The sequence below is a fragment of the Leptopilina heterotoma genome, unplaced genomic scaffold (genome assembly GCF_015476425.1).
Source record: "Leptopilina heterotoma isolate Lh14 unplaced genomic scaffold, ASM1547642v1 Lhet_251, whole genome shotgun sequence".
Taxonomy (NCBI): Eukaryota; Metazoa; Arthropoda; class Insecta; order Hymenoptera; family Figitidae; genus Leptopilina; species Leptopilina heterotoma.
The window spans coordinates 126,080-152,462 of NW_025110965.1; the positions used below are offsets into that span (position 1 = coordinate 126,080).

At 28.2% G+C, this 26,383-nt stretch overlaps 1 protein-coding gene across 1 annotated transcript; it reads left to right on the plus strand.

Moving 5' to 3' along the window:
• Nucleotides 1-24,393: 24,393 nt before the first annotated feature.
• On the plus strand, nt 24,394-25,935 carry LOC122503252. Its single transcript, XM_043613726.1, has 2 exons — nt 24,394-24,456; nt 25,633-25,935. Exons 1-2 carry the CDS (start codon nt 24,394-24,396, stop codon nt 25,933-25,935), a joined length of 366 nt encoding a protein of 121 aa, XP_043469661.1.
• Nucleotides 25,936-26,383: the final 448 nt, after the last annotated feature.

A 26,383-nucleotide genomic window follows, 5' to 3' on the forward strand; every position in this document is an offset into this window, starting at 1 on the left:
TTGGAAAGGGTGCTTTTGAAAAATTGAGTGTCTGTTATATTACATGTATATGGCAGAATGGCAATTTTTCATATTATACTCGAAAATCTTGGTATTTTTGCATTTTTGAATTTTGGGAATGGAATTTTTGCACGAGAATTCTGCCTCCTTAGGGTCTCAGAATGGGGAAATTATCCTCGATTTTCCACCTTTAAGACACACGAACGAAGGAAAATATTCCTTACCCGCGGGATTTAGAAAGGAAAGACTTAATCTTTTTGTACAAGAGGTTTAAAGATTTTTAGAATGTATTAAAATCAATAAAAATAGAAAATTCGTGACTTGGAGAGAAGAGTTATTGATAATTTTGCTATTATTTTGAAAATTTTTAATTTTGATAATTTTTGCGAGATCCTTGCAATTGTGTGTTCTGTCTGGCATGGGATCCCAATTGACAACAAACGACTTGACAAGGAAACAAATAAATTGGTTGAAATTGTTTTACACGAGGTGACACGTTCTATGAGCAAAACACCTGTGTTTATTTTATTGACACAAAACATTACGAAAGACAAAAGGCTGGACAGAATCGCGCGGTTGCTTGGAGATCAAATAATATGACAGTCGAGCTGTAGTCTGATCTTCGGGAGGTGATTACGAAACAGCTGATGAGGATGCCGCGAACAATTATAATGAGTTATGTCAAGTTGTGTTAAAAATCATAAATGTTTTAGTTACGGACAGTGCTGGTCTTCAATTATGGGCAGAGATAGCATTGATGCGGCGGGCACTAGCCCAAGGCCATGTTATAATGTCAGTGACCCGGAAAGCATTGGTTCCGTTGACGCTTTCGAGAACAATTGTGGGCTTCTCGATAGCGGGCTTAATTGTAGTTTCGGACAGTGTGGTCAAATAATCCAGGGCAGAGATAGCATTGATGCGGCGGGCACTAGCCCAAGGCCATGTTATAATGTCAGTGACCCGTAAACACTGGTTTCGTTGAATGTTTAGTTACGGACAGTATTGGTCAATCAATCAAGGACAGAGATAGTGTTGATGAGGAAGGGACCAGCCTGAAGTCACACTATAATGTCAGTGACCCGGAAAATACTGGTTCCGGACGCTTTCGAGAGTAATTGTGGGCCTCTCGATAGCGGGCTTTATGGTTTAGTTGGGAATGGTGGCAGTCCTATAATTAAGACCAGAGATAGTGTTGATGAGGAAGGGACCAGCCTGAAGTCATGCTATGAAGGTCGCTCAGAGGACACGGAAGGTGCTATTCCCGGCGACACCACCGAGAAAAATGTTCTTCCCAGCTGTGGTTCTAATCATGGGCCCCCTTTCGAGGTCAGACTGAGTTGCGAGAGTGATAAGCAAGGACACAATAATTTATCCTTGATCATAGTGATTTTCATATAAAATTAAATTCTATAAAGATTATTATAGTAAAAATTGTTAAGAAAAATCTTCTGTGCATAAAAGAAAATTAGAAGTAAATATAAATACTACAGCATTAGAAGGACGGAAACCTTTTTCTAGGTCAGTGACACTTCTAAAAACCGATTCACAGTGTCAGCAGGCCAACTACCTGCAATGCAGGACCCTTTTTTTTTCACCATCCTCTTTAAGGGGGAAGGGGGTGTCGAGAAACTGGGACTTGCTCGTACCATGCCATTTCAATTCTCATCTTTTTCCTTCTTTCTTACCCCCTCAAAACTTTTCACTATGAAGAAGTACAAAAGAAAATTATTTCTTTTTGATGTCCTGTATCAAATTATTTTGACAATTCTTGAATATTTATAGTAACATAAAAATTTTTTATTTGTAGTCCTTCTCTTCTATTCTTGAACTTAAAACACAAGTTTTAGAATAGATCTAACGAGTATATCTCGATTTGGATAATCATGACTATTTCATAAAATAAATATCAGTTTATTTATAGACAAATTTAAAATACCCAAGTAAAATTTCTTTAATAATTTTCTTGCAAAAATTCTCTTTAAGGGGGAAGGTGTTACGAGCGACTACCATCTCGCTCGTTAACTTTCGATATATCGATTTACGAGTTATCGAAGCGCGAATTATAACATTTCGTTAATAAACTTAATTATTTTTAGTATTTTCTCACGACTTTAGACAAATATTGACGAGACTAAACAAGAAAGTTTGACTATTGTAAAATATAATACTTCACGGTTTAATAGTTTCCAAATTCTGAATATGTATTTGAAAATCAACATTTCTTAGAATTGTCATAAATCAAGTAGAATAGCGAAAGAAAATGTAATCTCTAGTTTCTTTAGAGTCATAAAACCGAGAAACCCTCGAAAGAATATAAAAAATATCTCAAGTGTCCTTTTCCATAGGACAATGCAACATGTGTTTACCATACTTGTGACCACAGAAATGGCTTCGAAAAGTCACGTACACATAGACTTTCATTATGGGACGAACTTTAATTATCAATTGTATAATATGAACATTATGAACAATTGACAATAATATTATATTGTTGCTAATTATGCAATATGAATGTATTATTTGAAAATGATATTATTAGTAAACTTCATCTAATTGAGTGTTGTAATATTATGGTATTGAATATAAATATATATTTGTAACGTATTAATATAATAATAATATTATATTATGATATATTATCAAATTGGTTATCGTTATAATTGTTATTTATATTTAAATATGATGAGTGCAGTATAAGAGATTTATTGTTACTAGATATGATGTAAATAATTAATAATTGTGTAATTAGTGTGAATGAAAAAGGGTTATGTTCACTTGTTGTGATACATGTTTTCAATACGTAGAGTATGTTTATACGTGTATTAGTGCAGTGCAGTGTTGGTGTTGTGATTCTGAACACTCCATAGACTTTACAAACTCTATAACAGGGCATGCGCAAAGATTTTGCCATGGACCAAGGGCTAAATGCTCCCTCACGAATTCAGTTCTACTTTGGAGTTCTTTCGTAATGTACTTCAGAGTAGTCCCAAAATAGCTTTTAGAATAACTTCGACTTGTGTAATGTTTGACTTTAATATATAATAAATGTATTGGGTTTACTCGTGAAATGAGTCGGATTAATAATTAATTGATATTAATATTAATTATTAATTGATCTTTCTTATTTTCGAGGTTTTTCCCTCCGTTTTAACGGAAATTAACTTGTTTTATTTTGAATATTTCCGCCTTCCTTTTCAAAGGATTAAACCAAGATTGAACATCGAATCAAATCGCGGATTTTACGCCTGCGCGTAAATAACGTAACTCCGCACGTAACAAATTGGGGGCTCAACGTCGGGATCTTGGTGCGGAAAAATTTAAATTTTTTGCAAATTTTGTGACTTTTATTCGAAATTTTATGTGAATTTGAACTTTAAAGAACAATAGTGAAAATAATTAATTTACGGGTTGTAAATCTAACAGTGTTAAAATTTTAAAGAATTTCATAAAATAAACTATAAAACAGTTGATGTAAATGGAAGTGAAATATTTAATCTTTTTACTTTGGACATCATGGAATTGAACTATTGGAGAACCAAAACTACAAGTTTCAAAATTTGTTATCCTGGACTGAATATTGCTGCTGCATTAGGACGTCGATTGAGTGTCAACTTGAATAATAAAAACAAATTTTAAGAATTTTATTCAATATTCAACTGGGAGTATCCTCCTTTCCTGAGTTCTGTACTTCGAAGAGATGCTGATACCTGATTTTTCCTGAACCAATAAATTGGATTTTCAATATTTTTTGAGCGGACTTCTACAAGGTCAACCAACTACAAAAAGAATTTTTGCAGATATAAGAAGAATATAGTGAAAAAGTGTGTGCGCGAAAGAATTTCAAATTTTGGAATTATGGTCATTTCGTTTTTATGTGTTTAATTTAGTGTTTTCAGAAAAGTGAAATAAAGGTATGATTAGTGTATAATTATAAATTTATAATTTGTCTCTTCTGGAGTTTTAATTTTTACACTATTGAAAGGTATAGTTAGGAAATATTTGAGAAATTTTTTAAATTCGTCCAAAATAATTTATTCTTTATTTTTGTTATGAATACTTTATTTATATGCATTTTTCGTTTCTATTTTATAATTGAAGTTTTATAATAATTAATATATTATTGTTTTGTTGTGTCTAAATTATTTATGTGTTGTGTTAGTTAAAATTTTAATATAGTTAGTATATAGTCAAACTAATTAGGCAATAATTATTGTTTTCGTTAAATATTTAATTGTCGAATTATTTAGGTTATAAAAATTTAATGGTATATATTAATGGTTTATATTTTATTGGTATATTTTTAAAATTATAAAAATGGTTTATTTTCAATTTTGAATAATTAGAATTCATATAAATTAAGAAATATTTTATATATTTTTATGTTTATATTTTTATTTAGTCAATTGTTGTTTAATACGAAGTACTTTAAAAAAAATATTTTAATAATATAATGACGTTAGTTCTAAAATTTTGCAACTACAATATTTTCGAATTAGTTTTTCTACATATTTTTAATTTCGTGAATTAACATCTTTCTTATTTTTTAAATAATAGATTGTTGTATTTAAAATGTTGAATTAATTAGAATTTTTATTATTTTTTTTAAGTTGTCAGAATTAATTGTTTTTACGATTGTATATAATTAATTTAAGGTAAAGCCTAGAAGGGACAAATGATGTGAATTAATTGTATAAAAGTGAGAGTAAATAATACTCCTAGGAGTATGATGAAAGAAAGAATGAGTATGATTGTGAATTTTCTAGAATTTGTAATGAGATAATTCAAAGAACGGAAATTATAACAATGTAAAAATGACATGGCAAAGACAGACATATTTTCAAACTGTTTTATAATATTTTAGGTGAGACAATTTTAAAGGCAATGATGCTATTCCTTTTAATTTTACAGTTGTTTTCCCTATTTTGACAGGCTATAATTTCATTTTCAAATCCTTGTCCGAAATATTCAGCCCTTAATGTCACGGAAATACGTGATAAATTGACAAAATTGGTTGGCAAACGCAAATTTTCTTTTTATAAAAAGATAAGCACTGCTTTTACGTGTAAAAAAAAAACTGTTAATATTTCTCGAGGTCCTTTGTGCGAAAATAAATTTAAATAACTGATTGTTTGTGATTATTGCACAGAAAAAGGGCATCTCTCTTTCCTTTGTTTTTAAAGCGCTTCAAAGATATTATTTTCTATTTCAAGGGTGTTGGAAAGGGTGCTTTTGAAAAATTGAGTGTCTGTTATATTACATGTATATGGCAGAATGGCAATTTTTCATATTATACTCGAAAATCTTGGTATTTTTGCATTTTTGAATTTTGGGAATGGAATTTTTGCACGAGAATTCTGCCTCCTTAGGGTCTCAGAATGGGGAAATTATCCTCGATTTTCCACCTTTAAGACACACGAACGAAGGAAAATATTCCTTACCCGCGGGATTTAGAAAGGAAAGACTTAATCTTTTTGTACAAGAGGTTTAAAGATTTTTAGAATGTATTAAAATCAATAAAAATAGAAAATTCGTGACTTGGAGAGAAGAGTTATTGATAATTTTGCTATTATTTTGAAAATTTTTAATTTTGATAATTTTTGCGAGATCCTTGCAATTGTGTGTTCTGTCTGGCATGGGATCCCAATTGACAACAAACGACTTGACAAGGAAACAAATAAATTGGTTGAAATTGTTTTACACGAGGTGACACGTTCTATGAGCAAAACACCTGTGTTTATTTTATTGACACAAAACATTACGAAAGACAAAAGGCTGGACAGAATCGCGCGGTTGCTTGGAGATCAAATAATATGACAGTCGAGCTGTAGTCTGATCTTCGGGAGGTGATTACGAAACAGCTGATGAGGATGCCGCGAACAATTATAATGAGTTATGTCAAGTTGTGTTAAAAATCATAAATGTTTTAGTTACGGACAGTGCTGGTCTTCAATTATGGGCAGAGATAGCATTGATGCGGCGGGCACTAGCCCAAGGCCATGTTATAATGTCAGTGACCCGGAAAGCATTGGTTCCGTTGACGCTTTCGAGAACAATTGTGGGCTTCTCGATAGCGGGCTTAATTGTAGTTTCGGACAGTGTGGTCAAATAATCCAGGGCAGAGATAGCATTGATGCGGCGGGCACTAGCCCAAGGCCATGTTATAATGTCAGTGACCCGTAAACACTGGTTTCGTTGAATGTTTAGTTACGGACAGTATTGGTCAATCAATCAAGGACAGAGATAGTGTTGATGAGGAAGGGACCAGCCTGAAGTCACACTATAATGTCAGTGACCCGGAAAATACTGGTTCCGGACGCTTTCGAGAGTAATTGTGGGCCTCTCGATAGCGGGCTTTATGGTTTAGTTGGGAATGGTGGCAGTCCTATAATTAAGACCAGAGATAGTGTTGATGAGGAAGGGACCAGCCTGAAGTCATGCTATGAAGGTCGCTCAGAGGACACGGAAGGTGCTATTCCCGGCGACACCACCGAGAAAAATGTTCTTCCCAGCTGTGGTTCTAATCATGGGCCCCCTTTCGAGGTCAGACTGAGTTGCGAGAGTGATAAGCAAGGACACAATAATTTATCCTTGATCATAGTGATTTTCATATAAAATTAAATTCTATAAAGATTATTATAGTAAAAATTGTTAAGAAAAATCTTCTGTGCATAAAAGAAAATTAGAAGTAAATATAAATACTACAGCATTAGAAGGACGGAAACCTTTTTCTAGGTCAGTGACACTTCTAAAAACCGATTCACAGTGTCAGCAGGCCAACTACCTGCAATGCAGGACCCTTTTTTTTTCACCATCCTCTTTAAGGGGGAAGGGGGTGTCGAGAAACTGGGACTTGCTCGTACCATGCCATTTCAATTCTCATCTTTTTCCTTCTTTCTTACCCCCTCAAAACTTTTCACTATGAAGAAGTACAAAAGAAAATTATTTCTTTTTGATGTCCTGTATCAAATTATTTTGACAATTCTTGAATATTTATAGTAACATAAAAATTTTTTATTTGTAGTCCTTCTCTTCTATTCTTGAACTTAAAACACAAGTTTTAGAATAGATCTAACGAGTATATCTCGATTTGGATAATCATGACTATTTCATAAAATAAATATCAGTTTATTTATAGACAAATTTAAAATACCCAAGTAAAATTTCTTTAATAATTTTCTTGCAAAAATTCTCTTTAAGGGGGAAGGTGTTACGAGCGACTACCATCTCGCTCGTTAACTTTCGATATATCGATTTACGAGTTATCGAAGCGCGAATTATAACATTTCGTTAATAAACTTAATTATTTTTAGTATTTTCTCACGACTTTAGACAAATATTGACGAGACTAAACAAGAAAGTTTGACTATTGTAAAATATAATACTTCACGGTTTAATAGTTTCCAAATTCTGAATATGTATTTGAAAATCAACATTTCTTAGAATTGTCATAAATCAAGTAGAATAGCGAAAGAAAATGTAATCTCTAGTTTCTTTAGAGTCATAAAACCGAGAAACCCTCGAAAGAATATAAAAAATATCTCAAGTGTCCTTTTCCATAGGACAATGCAACATGTGTTTACCATACTTGTGACCACAGAAATGGCTTCGAAAAGTCACGTACACATAGACTTTCATTATGGGACGAACTTTAATTATCAATTGTATAATATGAACATTATGAACAATTGACAATAATATTATATTGTTGCTAATTATGCAATATGAATGTATTATTTGAAAATGATATTATTAGTAAACTTCATCTAATTGAGTGTTGTAATATTATGGTATTGAATATAAATATATATTTGTAACGTATTAATATAATAATAATATTATATTATGATATATTATCAAATTGGTTATCGTTATAATTGTTATTTATATTTAAATATGATGAGTGCAGTATAAGAGATTTATTGTTACTAGATATGATGTAAATAATTAATAATTGTGTAATTAGTGTGAATGAAAAAGGGTTATGTTCACTTGTTGTGATACATGTTTTCAATACGTAGAGTATGTTTATACGTGTATTAGTGCAGTGCAGTGTTGGTGTTGTGATTCTGAACACTCCATAGACTTTACAAACTCTATAACAGGGCATGCGCAAAGATTTTGCCATGGACCAAGGGCTAAATGCTCCCTCACGAATTCAGTTCTACTTTGGAGTTCTTTCGTAATGTACTTCAGAGTAGTCCCAAAATAGCTTTTAGAATAACTTCGACTTGTGTAATGTTTTGACTTTAATAAATGTATTGGGTTTACTCGCGACTTTAGTTGGATTAATGATTAATTAATATTATTAATTATTAATTGATCCTTCTTAATCGTGAGGTTTTTCCCTCCGTTTTAACGGAAATTAACTTGTTTTATTTTGAATATTTCCGCCTTCCTTTTCAAAGGATTAAACCAAGATTGAACATCGAATCAAATCGCGGATTTTACGCCTGCGCGTAAATAACGTAACTCCGCACGTAACATAACCATTCTTACAAATAGCTTTTTCGCCATTTTAAGATTATAATAGATGACGTTTCGGCTACTTGCTTTTTGGCTCAAATTAAATTCACCCACAAAAATTTTCTACCAAATTAGTTTTCGGATAATTAGAAATTCGCTTAGTTGTATTTTCCTTAAATATTAGTTTAGATTAATTTGCATTTCGAGATTTCGAAATATCGATTAAAATTAATTCTATATAATAAATATTCGATTAAATGATAATTCGAACACTTTTAATTTCTATAGAATAAAGAATATGTAATATTACTTTTCGGTTCAGTTACATTTAGGTTAGTTATAAATTCGGCTATAATAAATTTCGTTAATATTCACATTATATTGAACCACCATTCGACAAAATAAAATTAGGTTTAATTAAATTTCGGATTTTTAAACTTTCGACTAAATAAGAAATCGACTATTTTAAAATTCTATCAATTATTGTTTAGTGAAAATAAAAATTATGTCAATGTTAATTCGTGAAAATAATTTTCTTAAATTTTGTATTCGATAAAAACAAATTCGTAAAGTTACAGATTCTACGTTTGTGAATTCGACATAATAGTCATTCTGCTCTTTTCATTCTGATACAAATGTTTGCAACCCTTCCCTTTTTGTTACGCATACGCTACCGCACTCTGAAGTTTCTAATGGAGAGTAGACGCACTATTGTTTTGATAGTCTATGTTCACTTTTCCATGTCCATTTCTCTATAAAAAGGATAAAAAGATAATAATACATTATAAGAAAATCATATTGCTTTCATTCTTCTGCAGCATGAAATAAAAAAAATTGTTAATTTCCAAAGGTATGAAAGAAAATATCACTTATTCTTTAAAATTTGACAGAAGGTAAATTTTTTAATTCTATAGTGAAACAATATTTTAAGTTTACTTTTAATCATAAAAAGGTAATATAAAATCTATTGAAAATATATTTTAATACTAATATATTAATTAATATATATTAATACTATAATTTAGTATTATCGACATTTTTTATGTATAATTATTTGACACATTTTGTTTGTTTCACTTTAGTATAATGCACTCAAAATTTAAAAAATTATTTTTATTTTGGCATGCCAATTTTCTTTAATAATAAATATATAATTACTTTTGAAAAATAACAAATTTATTTTTTACCTCGTTTTATGAACGAAAGTATTACAAAATTATTTATACAACGTAACATGGCAAATGCTGAAATCAACGTAACATTTTCTTTATTAATTTTTTAGAAACTTTTCAAACATATCCATTGTAATATGAAAAAATTTCCAAAGGCCTGTGATAATTTTGTATGGCATTTAAGTTGATAGGTTGTTACATTTTTTAAAAAAAATTTCTAATCCTTTTTTTCTAAGAAAATTGATTTTCAATGAAATCTGTTTTACGAAGAATGTTTTTCTAACAAGTTCTCATTTGGAAACAAATTTTCTATAAAGTATTATTTTTAATTAGTTTTAGTATTAGATCTCTAATTATTTTCTTAAATATGTCATAAGTGTTTTTTACTGTGAATTTATAAACTTAAAATATTAAGATATATTTGACGTTTATTATACAATTTAAAAATCATACAAAACATCTGGTTAGATTTTTCCGCAGTTTTTACATTGTCAAAAGAAATTTTTTAAATTTACCTTTATTAAAAAAATATATTTTTTTTATGTAATGAAGACTTGAACACTAATAATTTTTAATAGTAATTAATTCTTTTTGTATTTTCTCTAAAAATTTACAATCATAACCTAATTTTTTTTAAACAATAAATATTCTGAAATATTAGTAACTTTTTTAAAAAAAATTTTGAAGGAAAAATTTTTTTCAAGGCGATATTTACTATTATTAGTGCATGGTTGCCACAGAGCCTGTAAAACCTGGAACAGGTATGTAATTTAGAAAAGGGTATGGAAAACCTGGAAATAGAATGGAATTTAAAAATATTTATGGAATTTCTTTGTTTTTAAAGATTTTTACAGGGGCCACATGTCAGTAAAGTCAGGGTAATGTCAGGAAAAAAATATTTTGTCAGTAAAGTCAGGGAAATGTCAGGAAACAAATTGTTTGTCAGTAAAGTCAGGGAAATGTCAGGAAAACTTTTTTTGTCAGAACAATTAAAGAAATTAAGACGGTCGCTATGTCAGTAAAATGTCTGAAATTGGTAAAGTCAATCTTGCGGCCACTCTGTTTTAACAAAATTTCAATTTAAAATTATTATTTAATGATTTTCATAAATAATAACATTTTTTACAGGGATTCAATTATTTTCATAAATTCATAAAACTTATCGCAGACTTTCAATCATTTTTCCTTTTTAATATAATTTTAATGAAATTCCTCAAAAAACATATTTTTTAAAAATATTTAAAGTTTTTAATTTCTAATACATTTTTCATTGAGGACTGTCAGAATAATCAAAATTTTGTCAAATTAAATTGTAAAATAAAATTTGAAAATTCTCAATGAACTTTTTCAAAAATTATTAAAAAAATTGACTTAAAAAAAAATTTTTAGTTGAAAATTCTAGAAATGAATAATTGTAATGATGAAAATAATTTTTGAAGAAATTATAGCAATAAAGAAGCAAGTTTTAATTAGAAAACATGACATCGACATCTTCATGTTTTATAATAATATTCTTATAAGTTATTGAATTTCAAATGTTTGAAAATTTTAATTTCTATATGAAAAATAATAATGATTAAATATTTATTAAAAAATGAAGATATTGACATCTTCGTATTAAAAACCTGGAAAAATTTTGTTTTTAACCTGGAAAAGTTAGGAATGTAGTGCTTCCAGAAAATACACTGCATTTCTCTGTATTAATACTTATATTTTTAGAGGAAAGTCAGGGTGGCCTCATGTGAGTAAAGCCAAGAAAATTTCAGGAAAAAAAATTCATTTTTATAATGCAAATACTATACAAAAACTATAAACAAATATTTCAAAAATTGTTTCTGAATCACTTTTTAACGTAATTAAATTTTTCAAATATATATTTATAATAAAAATCTTTTTGAATTGTTGACATTTTTTAAAATTTAATTAAAATTAATTTATTTCAAATATTTTGTTATAATTTTTCAAAATCAACTTTTGGAGAATTTTAGTTAAAGGTAAATTTAAGAATGGACACTAAATAGTTATATTGGTTATTATAGCTACAATAGTTATATTGGCAATTCCACGTGAGATTTTAGTCAACCTCTTAAAATCGGCCAAACATATTTTTTTTCTATTCGGTATCGAAAAAAAACAGAAACGTATATATTAAACAATTTTAATTTAAAGCAAAGATAAGCAAGATTATTACATAAGTAATATAATTAATAATTCATTAAGAATTTTTCAAAATTAATTTAAAAAAATAATTTATTCGAATTTATTGTTTTAATTAAATAATTAGTTTTTCTATACATGTGATAAAAAAAATAATAAAAAATGAATAAAGGCAGTAAAATAAACCTAAACACTTACTAAAATACTATGAAAAATTCTAAAACTAGTCGAGAAAAAATATTTGAAATTTTTAATTTACAAAATACCGCACCTTTTCTTGCAAGCGGTAAAGAAATGTTCACACTGAAAAAAAAATTTGACAGAATGTGCTTTATACTCTGGCAACTTTTGCTTAAGAACAATAGCAGTACACGCAAAGCAATTGTTTCTTTAAAAAAAAACAATTTTTACCTTTTTTTAAACGCAAAAATTTTAACTAAGGCAATTTTACCTTTTTTAAAAGCAAAAATTACTTTTTTCTAAAGAAACAATATTGCTTTACGTGCTCTCTAAAACTGAATCAGTGAAATTTGACTGAGAATCAGTGACTCTATTCTCGCGATTTGAGTCAGTGGAATTTCACTGAAAATCAATTAAAAATAACTGAAATTTTTAATTTATGTTACAGGAATTTTCAGTAGTTTTCTAATTGTCGAATCAATGGAAAATGACAGAAATTTCAGTTATTTTAAACTGATTTTCAGTGAAATTCCACTGATTCAAATCGCGAGAATAGAGTCACTGATTCTCAGTCAAATTTCACTGATTTTCAGTGGAATTTCACTGATTCAGATTTAGAGAGTGTATTGCTTTTATTCTTAGGAAAAAATTGTCTAAGTAAAAAGCACATTCTGTCGAATTTTTTTTCAGTACAGTTTAATATATACACTGAGAGAAATGGATAGTCAGATTTTGATGTTAAAAAGATGATGTTACACGATACTATCATTATGCTACTCCCAACCATCCCAGATGCTAAAAAAAATATAGTTATGCTACCCCGTACTACCAAGATGTTACTCCTGATGATATTGATGGTAACGGTGACTATCTAGATAGCTGTCTGTATACGTAGCATTAAAGATGGTCACCCTAACCACAATTATGTTACCCACTACTATAAATTTCTCTCCGTGTAAGGACGATGAGAAAGTAGATTCATAACGTGCGAAAAAGCAAAAACCCAACATATTAGTGTAAGTATTAGGTTTGTGGCAAGTTGATTTGTCGAAACAAGTGTATTTAGTGTGTGGTTGTATGATTTCATTGTTATAACCTTTCGGGTCTTTACAATCTCCTCAACATCACTACTAAACTCTTCCAACTCACAAACTCTTCCTCCATGTCCCTACTTTTGCGGCTGCAGCCGACTTAGGTTAGGAGTACTCGCATTCGCCTGGACATTTGGCCAGGGGAGAGGAAAACTGCAGAAAACCCACTTCCCGAGTACAACCGGTTTATTGACGTCGAGTCATGAATGTACATTTGGATAGCCATCACAAATGCACAAACATAGCCTCGGGCGTCAAACCTCCCGTCTGATATATCTCGATCAGCGAAAAAAACCGAGACTGTAGCGATATTCACAGAGGGTCATCCATCCAAGTACTAACCGCACTCAAACTGGCTTAACCTCTGTGATCGCAAGCAACGGGATTCCACCAACCGAGCTATACCATCGGTCAGTGTGTGAGGGTTGTATTTACATGTAGGAAGAAGCAGAATTTTTTTATTTTTCATTGGTCGGTCGGATTTTTTATTTTCCGCGACTGTCGATGAAACCTTAGAACGCTGCAGAGTAAATTCAGGTTCAAAATTTTCCTCGACTATGTCCGTTCTAAGAACGTCTAAAAGATATCTTACATCTTACAGACATGTCTATGTCCGTTCTAAAAAAATCTAAGGATTTCTTTAGAACGTCCTTTGAACGGACATAGACATCCTCAGGACATCCTTAAAGGACAATGGTATCTTAAGATAATGAAAAACACAAGTTCACACATATGTATACTTGTAGGGGAGAAATTGTGGCAAGATGGGGTACCTTTTGAAATTGGCTGTTTACAGAGAACCAAACGAATAAACAGATTCAACTAACCATCAAAACTCTTCTTTGTACACTTAGTTTTGAGAAAATTATGATAATAACAGGGTGTCTACTGGTCCTTGAAGTCCTGGAATTCCTGGAAATGTCCTGGAACTTGAAAAAATGTCCTTAAATGTCCTGGATTTTGAACTTTTGTCCTTGAATTTTCCATATTTTGCTTTTCAATTTTTTTGATCCATCAACAATATTGATTTTTAACTTTTTTTTATAATAAAATAAACATTTTTGTTCAAGTAGGTTAATTTAAATTATGTTAATCGTAATATGAAATAATATTACACAGGGTTGCCACAAAATTTTAATTTTGTTCTTCCCTGATTTCCAGACAAAATTTTCACTTTTTCCCTGATCCTAAAGAACATTCATAACTTCTTTTTTAAATAAATATTTAATCATTATTATTTTTCTATAGGAATTAAAATTATCAAATTCAATAACTTATGAGAATATTATAATAAAACATGAGGAAATCAAAGACTCAAAGTGATCGATTTCCTCATGTTTTATTATAAATTTAAGATGACAAAGTAATAAAATCATTTTTTTATTTCATAAGAATATTGTAAACTATAAATTCAAATTTTCAAAGATTTTAAATTATTTTATAAATTATATATATAAATATATAATATATAATAATATAATATAATATAATATAATATAATATAATATAATATAATATAATATAATATAATATAATATAATATAATATATAATATATATAAATTATAAATTATTTCTAAAAATTCACGCTATAATGTTTTTAATATTCAATTATAATTTAAAATTTTAAATGAAATTCATTTTTTAATCAATTTTTATTAGAAAATTTCCCGAGAATTCAATTATCTAAATACAAAAATTAATAATTTATTCAGTAATTGCATATTTTTTTTAAATTGAATTTTTATGAAGAATTTTATCCAAAAATTTTAATATTAATTGAATTCTTTCGGTGAATTTAAAAAAAAATTGTAAGAATAAATGCAATTTTCTATCATTTTAATTAAAATTCTATAAAAATAATTGAAATTCAGCGATAAGTTTTGTTATTTATGAAAATAATTGAATTCTTGCAACGAATTTTATTAAAAATCTTTTTTAAAGAATTGAATTCCTGTGAAAGAATTTTATTTGTAAAAATAATTGAATTCCAGAGGAAAATATTATTATATATATGAAAATAATTAATTTCTTGTGAAGAATTTTATTCAAATTTTTTTAAATAATTGCTTTTTTCAGAATTTTTAAAAACTTTTTGAAAATAATTAAATTCCATTTAGAAATTTCATTAAAAAATTGAAAATAATTGAAATCTGACAAAGAATTAAAAAAAATTTTTTTTAAATAATTAAATTCCTGTGAAAATGTTTATTTTTGAAAAAAAAATTAAATTCGTGGGAAGAATTTTATTAAAATTTCTTAAATAATTGAATTGCTTAGAAGAATTTTATTTTTTACGAAAATAATTGAATTGCATCGAAGAGTTTTACAAACATTTTTGACAATAATTGTATTTCTAGAAAAAATGTTGTATTTTACGAAAATAATTGTATTCTATGACCGATTTTATTATAATTTTTAAAATTTATAAAGAATTTTATCAAAATTTTTAAATATAATTGAATTCTTTCGAAAGAAAGTAATTGATTTCTAGCGAAGAATTTTATTCAAATTCTTTTAAATCATTGAATTCCCATAAAAAATGTATTATTTGTGAAAATAATTTAATTCTTTAAGGAGAAATGTATTGAAAACAATTTAATTGTATAGGAAAATTTTATTAAAATTGCAATTTAATGAACTAAATTTTGCAAAGAATTTTGTCAACATTTTTTTAAGTAATAGAATTATTAAAAAAATTTTATTTAAATTTTTCGAAACAATTGAATTTTTCAGACTATTTTTTTCAATTTTCTTTATATATTTGAATTCTTTCGAGAAACTTCATTAAAAAATTTAAAATAATTGAATTGATGTGAAGAAATTTATAAAAGAAATTGGTAAGTTTAAATTCCGGTTAAATTTTTATTAAAATTTTGTTTAAATAATAGAATTCTTTTGGAAAATTTTATTAAAATAGTAGATATAAGAAATAATTGAAATGAGGAAAATTTTTGAAAATAATTGAAATTTTGCCAAGAATTTTATTAGATTTTTTAAAAATAATTGAATTTTGAAGAAGAATTTTATTATTTATAAAGATAATTGAAATTTGGACGAGAATTTTTAAAAATTTTTGAACATAATTGAATTTAAGCGAAGTTATTTAAAAGTTATTTAAAAAGAAATTATTGTCAAAAATAGAAAAAATTGAAGGGTTTGTATAAAAATTCTTGTCAATTTCATAATTTATAAGGCAAACAAAAAAGACACAAAAATTCAGAATTTTCCTATAAATTCTAAAAATTAAATTTTTTCCAGTACTTTTAGTAAAAATCCCTGACTTTTCCCTGAATTCCTTGACTTCCCTGACTTGTGGCAACCCTGTTACACATATAAATGTCCTGGAAAAATAAGAAATCTGTCTTGGAATGTCCTGAAAATGTCCTGGAATTTTAAGTCATATTTTCAGTAGACACCCTGTAATAGCAGAGAAAAATTTTTTTGAAAGAACTCCCGGTAAGAAGCGAGGAATTAACCGACAGATTAGCTCAGTCGGATAGATGCCTGGCGTTGGTGGTCGTTTAAGGACCAAGGGTATAAGTATCCTTGGTTCGCGCCCACTTGGCTTGGTATTTTTCCGGCACGTGAGACAATCTGAGCGGGAGGTTTGACGTCGAGGTATAATGATGTGCACCGCCGATTATTGTCCGGTACACACCATTAGAACTCGACTGTCGATAAACCGGTTGTACTCAGAGAGGTTTTCTACAGTTTCCCTCTTCTCTGGCGAGAAAACCCATTGACGGGTGGTTCAGGCGCAATGCGAGTACTCCTAATAAAGTCGGCTGTAGACGCAAATTAGGTTAATATATAGAAAATTTCTAAGTAGAATGGTTATGCTTAATCCAAAAAGTATTTCTCGGGGACTCTTGTCGAAGTGCGTAAGGCCAATAGGGCAGGAGTATAAACAATAAAAAAAAGCGAGGAATTGAAAAGAATTCAGAAGTCCATTTCTTTTGAATGGGCGAATTTCCAAAATAATTCAATTCCTCGGTGAAGCAAGGAAAAGTAGCAAAATCTATTATTCTTAATTGACTTCATCAAAATATGAAACGCGCATTCAAAAGAGTGAGAGAGTACAACAAATCAGTAGAAATTTCTATTCCACTGAATTGCTTTACTATCACTCAATATTTCACTTGAAAAAAGGTTAAGTTTTGAAAACTTGACGTTAAACATTGAACACTTGAAAATGTCTTTCATTTATTTCAATAAGAGAATTTTTTATTTTATCGTAAGCACTGTGCGTTTTTAAACATATTTTCATTTTAATAATTTAGCACTGAAATCACAATGAAATTCACACGACGCGAAAAATAACTAGAGGAGCTCCTACAAATAATTGGGAAGATTAGGCTTTTTCAAATTGTTTGTCAAAAGTTCTATTCCTTTTAATGCGTTTCTAAAATTCGAAGCAGTCAATTGATAAGAATAAACATTTCTATTCGTTTGAATTGACTACGTAGAATTGCTTAAAGTCGATTGAAAAGAAGAGCTCTATTTCTTATTTTTTTCAATTCGCTTTTACAAGATTTACTTTGTCGATTCAAAAGGATAGGATTCTATATTTTTTTGGAATGTTGAGAAGCAGAAAAATTTTGCGCATTTAAAAAAAATAGAAAATCTTAATTCTTTTTTATCATCTCATTTACACGAGCAATAGAGAAGAATTATTTTTTGATATTTTGCTGTTCACAGAGGAATTAGGTTTTTTTTGGAAATTCGCCTATTCCGAAAGATTAAAAAATCCTCGTTTAACAGAATATTTCTGGAAATTTAATCTTTTTCTATTCCTCGCTTGGTAGTAAACATACCAAAAGAGCATTATCTTTACGAAATGAGTATGTTGTTTTCACCAATGGCGTATGACATATAGATGTAAAAAAGTATAGCTACAGTTTATACTATTTTATAGAGAAATACTTCTCAGTGCATGTTTAAAACCAGGATTAAGAATAGCAAAAATACACGGAAAAAATTTTGGTACACTAGTCGTACCCATTAGTGCACGAGCTATACCAAACCGCAGGTCGAATATCACTCTAGCGCTTAATACAGTAGAATCTCCCACAAGTTAACTTCCCATAAGTTAATTTTCCCCTATCGTGTACCCCTTCCACCTAAAAAAATAAACATGCGCATATAGTGGTATCAAGATGGCTGACACATCATAACCTCAAAAGACTTGAAATTGATTATACGATATACTATACCTATACGGATAACATACGTCCCTTTTTCGTGCATCTGACGCGCCAAAGCGAGGCAACAGTGTGCCCAACTATACTATAGGCAACGCAAATGATGCACCAAAATTTTTTCCGTGTAGTTACTTATCAGACTTCTTGTTAGTAATGTCAGTGAAAAAATGTCTTGAATCTGAATTAATAATAGTAAGAATTAATTAATAATTAATTAATTTTTTTTTATTTAATTTAATTTATTGACTCAGTGTGATCGATTACATCAAATTCTTACTATTTAATACGACTGAGTGATAGAATAAATCCATTATTCTGAATTAATAATAGTTAAAATACTTAAGAGGGGATCGTACTTTACATGTTCGAAAAAATTGATATTTTTTTGCTTATTTCGGTAGGAAATACATCCAAGAATATTTACCTAAATTTTAAAAAACAATCTTAAGTGCTTTTCAAGTTTTTATTGATTTTTGGCGAGTGCAAAATGTTTACCATGAACATTTGGTAGCCATTTTCAAACTTTGCTGTAAAATTAAAATTTTTTTTTTGATTTTATATTGAAGATAATACTTGCGCAAGTTTTTTTTTACGTGCACCGCCAACAATTAATTTTAATATTTTTTCTATTTTTTAATATTTTATGTCGACATTTTTTTTAAATACTTTGAATATATACAAAAGCATCGCAAAAAGCCCCCCTTAAGTAACAGACAGCTTTTGACAGCTTTTTAGCAACGGCGGTTATAAAAGGTTATAAAAATAATGTTTCTAATGGCTATTTTCGGCGTTCATTCGGTGTTAATACCGAGTTAATCTTGATTGGATAGTGCCAACAGAATGTTAATAAATATTATTAATGATTGGACTTTCGTTAACTCGGTGTTCACACCGAGTGAACGCCGAAAACAGCCAATGTAAGTATAGCTGACATTGTTCACTGTGCAGTAGCTTGGTCGCCATTTGTTAAGATATTTTTTAATCTGATTATATCATTTAGCGCTGGGCAGAAAAAATTTCATTTTTACCTAAAGAAACAAATACAAAAAATTACTTAAGTTGATCTATAAATAATTAATAGACCCAAAAAGTTATTACAGAAAAAGAGATTTTATTGACATCTTGAATTTTAATATTAATTTCATAAAGTTTTGAATATCTCTGACTATTGTTTATGGATTTTTATGAAGTTTACACATTTTTCAGGTAAAAATGTGTGCTTTAAAATAAAAGTAATGTTAATAAAAAAATTTGTAAACAATTTTTTCATTATTTCCTCCTTTCTGAGAAAAATGTTATTAACATATTTGGAATCCTTATGAATTCACCTTTAATTTAATAAAACAAAATTGATGAAGACTCATCTGGTTCCGGAGATATTGAATTTTTTGTAAAAAAAAGACTAGCTGCAGCAGCAAGGTGAGCTTCGAATAAAAACTCAAAAGTTTTTGCCAATCCAATTTTTTTTGGTATCGTTTCAGTTAAGCCATACAATAATTTTAAGACAAAAAATCAAAAATCGGTATATGAAATTTTGAATAAATTCAGTTTTTCGATTTTTTTCATTTTGGATATTTAAAAAATCTTCATTTGTTAGTGAGTTGGGCAAATTCTACAAAAATTGAGTAGAAATATACAAAACTTCGATAAAATAGAAGAATTTAATTATAAAAATCTAGATTTCAAATGGTTCTGCAGATTTTTGGTATAACTTGATACGAATTGTATGTCAGATTTCCAAAATTCAAAATAGCTAATCGTATATGGCAGACGATTTGGTAAATCTGATATCGTATTCGCATTCAGTTGTACCGAAAATACGCAGAAGTATTTGGAATTTATATCCTGGTTTGTAGTAATATTCTTCTTCATTATCGAAGTTTGGTCTGTTTTTATTCAGTTTTCAAAGAATTTTCCAAACTCAGTAAACAGAATGAACTATTACTCAGGAAAATGAAAATATTTTAAATTTTCAAAATGTAGTTTAAAGAAAAAAAGTAGCGTTTTCAGATGAAATATTTAACTTTTGGCAAAACAATTATCTTTTGATGTTAAAAAAGTGATCTTTTGCACTTTTAAGTTAATATACCTCGAAAATCTGACGTGCAGGGTCTATTATGACGTTGAATTCAGAATGATCACGTTTAAAACCTTCGTAAAAGTATTGTTTGCTTCTTGTTTTAATAAATACTGTCGGCCTGTGGTACAAACGGTTTCTAAATTTTTAAAAAAATGATGATAAACGACAATTTCTTCATCAATTTTGGAAATTTTTAAGCCTCTACAGTAATTTTCTGTGCTTTTTACCATAGAAAATCTTCGTCAATGCTAAAAAAATTCGAATCCTCCGGTTGCTACTCTTAAATAAATTGTTTTTCCATAGAATTTCTTTAAAGTTTAAGAAAATATTTCTTCGGGTGCCCTTTAAATGTGGTAAAAATTTCAAAACCTTTTGCGATGCTAAATTTTGAGATATTCAAGTTCAAACTTTAACTTTTACATGCGATCATGTTAAAAATAAAAAATATCAAACACAATATCTCGTTTTTTGACATGGCAAAGAGTTTTGAAATATTTACCACATTTAAATATTTACAAAGAAACATTTTCTCAAAATTTGAAGAAAATCTATTGAAAATAAATTTTTTCAAGTGTTTCAAATTATTTTTTTTTATTTAAAATTACAAATTTTTACCTAAGGGGCCATCCACATATTACGTCACACTATTTCTGGTAATTTTTTACCCCCCCCCCTCCCCCATGTCACTCTATTACATACATTAGCGCCATTTTCTCTGCAGGATGTCACAAATTGTTTGACCCCCCTCCCCCTTAAAGTGTGACGTAATATGTGAATGGCCCCTAAAATATGTGTAAATTTCATAAAAATCAACAAACAATATTCCGGAGAGATATTCAAAATTCAATAAAATTAATATTAAGTTTCATATATGGGGCAAAATTTCTCAACTGCCCAGGTCAAAAAATGAATTCTCTGTTTCAAAATTTTGACTTTTTTGAAAATATATTTTTTTCGATTTAATATATTGATAAGTAAAATTAATCAAATTACAAGTGTGTATAGTGATTTTTAAAGGTTTTTACACGAGCTACAAGCTCATGATGAAAAGAAAGTTGTTTTCTTTCAACTTGAACTTGAAATTCAAGGTCAAATTCTTAATTTCAATATATCTCAAAATCAATTTTTAAAATTTTTTTCTAACCTATCCCAATGGAAACCTTACCTTTTTTCCTATGCGGCATGTAAAAGCCAGAGTGGGACCTTACAAATTTTTCAAGAAAATAATAATTTGTCACTATTTTATAAGGAAAATGATGATAAATTATTATTTTCTTGAAAAATTTCCAAGGTCCCACTCTGGTTTTTACATGACGCATAGGAAGAAAGGTAAGCTTTCCATTGGGATAGGTTAGAAAAAAATTTTAAAAATTGATTTTGAGACATATTGAAATTAAGAATTTGACCTTGAATTTCAAGTTCAAGTTGAAAGAAAACAACTTTCTTTTCATCATGAGCTTGTAGCTCGTGTAAAAACCTTTCAAAATCACTATACACCAGGGATGACAACCGAAACCGTTAACCGAAAAAACAGAAATTTTTAAAAAACCGATAACTAGAAACCGAAACCGAAAAAAAAATTATCTGAAACAGAAAACCGTAAACCGAAACCCGTATTATAAAAATTTAAAACCCTTTATTTCAAAACCTAAATTTCGTTTTTTCGGTTTTTAATATAAAAGTAAAACTGAATAGAACTAAAAATTGGACAAGTGTGGTGTTGATTTCGCACTGAAATTACGGGTTCCGTACACCAATATTAAAATTTTTTGGTACAAAAAAATAAATGAAAAAGAAATATTAAAGTACATATAGTATGTTTAATATTGTAAATAATAAGTAGACGAACCAAATTTGCGGATTACAAATAATTAATAAAAAAAAAATTTTTTTGAGAATAAATAAGAAAAAAATTTTCAAATGAATTATTTTTGATCAGCCTATAAAAATACACTAGTGTACCAATTTTTAGCTAATTAGGTCAAAAAATGTAGAAGTTACGGAGAAAAACGTTCTTTCAAAAATTTTTTAGTTTTTCTTTGACATCGCTATGGCTATCTTATAAAATATAAAACAAATTTATGAATAAATTATGAGTAATTAATACTCATATTTCATTCTAAGTAATTAAAATGCACACAAATATTTTAATTCATATATTGTCCGGGGAAAACAACCGAAAAACCTAAACCTTTAACCCAAAAAAACCTACATTTTTAAGAAACCGAAAACAAGAAACTAATTATTCACTTTAAAAACCGAAACCCAAATACAGAAACCCTAATTCTTTGAAAAAAAAACCGTAACCGAAATACCGAAACCGAATTTTTTTTAGAAGAATACCGAAAAGAGGAAACCGATAAAATTTCGGTTGCCATCCCTGCTATACACACTTGTAATTTGATTAATTTTACTTATCAATATATTAAATCGAAAAAAATATATTTTCAAGAAAGTAAAAATTTTGAAATTATGTAACTCAAAAAATATTTTAATAAATATCTAAATATCAACACTTCTACTAATAATAGTAACATTTTGGAAAAGTTTCCAGAGAATTCATTTTTTGACCTGGGTAGTTGAGGTAATAATATTTTTTGTATAGCTATACTGAAAAGAACCATTTTCTTTAATGAAATATTGAAAATTACTGCAAAAATTCAACAAAATTTCTTTTTTTACATTCAATCAGTTTTTGGGTCCATTAATTATTCACACATTCACTTTATTATTTTTGTATTTGTTTTTTTTTTAGAAGAAAAGGAAACCAATGAATTACAAGAATTTGATCCATGGAAGGTAAAAATAACATAAATAAAATAAATATATGTCATATTTTTTGTTTATTTAAAAACAGCAACGTTTCGATGACGTGGGTTTGTCATCCTCTTCAGGCTAATTAAAACAATATCCCAATTAAAAAATAATTTATTTTATTTATGTTATTTTTACCTTCCATGGATCAAATTCTTGTAATTCATTAAAAACTATCGGAAGGAAATTTACACTATTGAAATAGAAAAGGAAAGGCTACTGTGCAGCTGGCTAACTTAGAAATTTTCTGATATTCTTAATTCCGGTTTAAAAGTGAAGTTATAAGGGGTATGTTACCATTAAGGTACTTGCGTTTGCGAAGGCAAGAAATGGGCCCCACATAAATGTTTTTTTTCACAGTCATTTTATTTAAAATATTAAAAACGATTTTTGTACCTTAAAGTACATTATAAAAACTAAAAAAAGAAAAAATTGTTTCGTTTTTTAACCGTTATTTACGATTCGTAGAGTGCCCCAAAAATTGTCGATCTCAAATTTGTAAGAGTTTGCGGTGCCCCGCATAAAGCCTCTCCTGACTGTCTAAAATCAAAAAAACAAAATTTATTCTTTAGTATACATTAATACCTAGTGGACTAACGTGATGAAATTAAAAAACAGTAAAAAAAACGAAAATGCGGTACTTTTAAAGTCAAAAATTCAAAAGATCAAAATCATCATTTCTTAAAAATTGACTTTAAAAGTACCGCATTTTCGTTTTTTTTTACTTTTTTTTAATTTCATCACGTTAGTCCACTAGGTATTAATGTATACTAAAGAATAAATTTTGTTTTTTTGATTTTAGACAGTCAGGAGAGGCTCTATGCGGGGCACCGCAAACTCTTACAAATTTGAGATCGCAATGTTTGGGGCCCTCTACAATTCGTAAATAACGGTTAAAAATCGAAAAAAAATTTCTTTTTTTTGTTTTTATAATGTACTTTAAGGTGCAAAAATCGTTTTTAATATTTTAAATAAAATGACTGTGAAAAAAATATTAAAGTGGGACCTATTTTTTGCCTTCGCAAACGCAAGTACGCCTTAACATAATTAATAACGCCTTAATAATATCATAATAATAATATATATAATTAATATATATTAATAATAATAATAATATATAATAATATATTAATAATATATATATTACGCCTTAATATAATCATATTAATAAAGAGACTTTATAGAGTTATTCTACTTATACTAATAATAATCTGAAATTTCTTATAGTGCAAGATGGAGGTTGTGGAAAATATTTTCAAAGAATATTTCAAAGAAATAGAGTATTCTGATGACAAGGTGATCCTAATTTTCTTTATTACCTAATTATTTTATTTCCTTATTTTTCCAACTTTGGGAAGCCGAGAAAATTTCCACACGTGAACTAACATGCTTTACAATGTTTCCCCTATTCCTTGCCTATTTCAAAATATTAGTTTTTCCCTCTTTTATAAATATTCCCCCTTTTTCTTTATTTCTAACTACTTTTCCCCATTTTGTGCTGTATAGGGTCTTGTAATTTTTTTTAAAGGTATGGTGATTTTACTTTACAAAATCCTTGGCCATAACACTTTTTAATATAACAAAAATACATAATCGAAAGTGAAAAATAAAATATCTTGTAATTTTACTTTTTTAAATACTCATATTTTCAATTCAATTCCAATAATTTATCAATTTATAAAATGATTAATAATGATAATAATAATAAAATAAATAGATAATAATAATAATAATAATAATAATAATAATAATAATAATAATAATAGATAATAGATAATAGATTAATAATGATTAATAATATATTAATAATTTTATTAAAAATACTACTAAATAAGATTAAATTAAAGTGGACATAATTTTGACAAAATCCAAAAAAATAGAAGTTTCTAGTTTTAATAGTTAATCAATTTTATGTACTTATTATATTTATTTTTCATAACGCGGTGGAAAAAAGGGCACTTTTTTGCACCTTGTTATGAAAAATATCGTTCGGAACTAGTGCTAGCAGTTGCCAATTATTGAATGAGCACTTTTTTTGGAACAAATTGTAGGCGAAGCTTCGCTTCGCCTACAGTTCGTTCCAAAAAAAGTGCTCATTCAAAAATTGACAACTGCTCGCACTCGTTACGAAATATACTATTTTGTACTTTAACGTTTGTATCAATTTTTATGATTGGGGACGATTTTATTATGTCATTTGAAAATAAAGAATAGAAATTAAACTTATTTAAAATTTTTTAACAGTCTCTATTTATATGGTTCTATCAATTGCACACAGAAGAAAATTATAATGTTTTTAAATCAAGATCAATCGATTTTTTCTAGAAGGGCCTTGTTTTATTAAATAATAAATTTTAATACTTATTTGTAGCTTTTGTAAGAATACATATTTAAATTCTGTTAATTTATCCTAATAAAGTTAAAGTTTCTTTTAAAAAATTAAAGTTAATTTCTTTATTTATTTCCATGTAGATGTATTATGTAAAAGGGAAGAAAAAGGGTTCCTTCAAATGTGTTTTCAAAAGGAGATTGTACTACATATCTCCTGATAGTACAGACATTTTCTATTGTGCGTATAGGCAAGATCCATGTCACGCAAAAGTTATAAAGGATGGTGAATCTTTCAAAGAAGAAGGGAAACACGTTTGTAAAAATGAAGAGAAGCGGAATATAGACCATGTTGGACTAGAAATTGCAGAAAATTGTATAAGGAAAATGTGCAAGGATACTACTTTGACCTACAGAAAAATAATAGAAATTGTTCAGGAACGGTAATTAAGTAATTTAATCCTTATTAATAAAATCAGACGTCTGTCTGTACATTACTTAAAACTTAAAAATTTTAGCATACATAACTATTATTGACTTCAAGGATTTCAGAAATATTCGTAAAAATTTTAATGTATTGTATATATGCTGTCACAAAAGCTTTGTACCCCAATCCAGGGCTCGGATTGTGCCACTATTTCGACTTTTTTGTGAAAAAATGCGACTAATCGACTTTTTTGAGATTTTTTTTAGTAAAATGTGAAATTTTTTTTAATTTAAAGCAAAAAGTTTGAGTCCACAAAAAATGTTCTGTTACATTTATTTACAAATTTCTTTCAAAATTTTCGAAAACATCAATTACTTTTTTTTTAAATAAATATTTAATTATTATTTTTCTATAGGAATTAAAATTCTTCAAAACATTCAAATTCAAAATTTCAAACCTTTTTGAAAT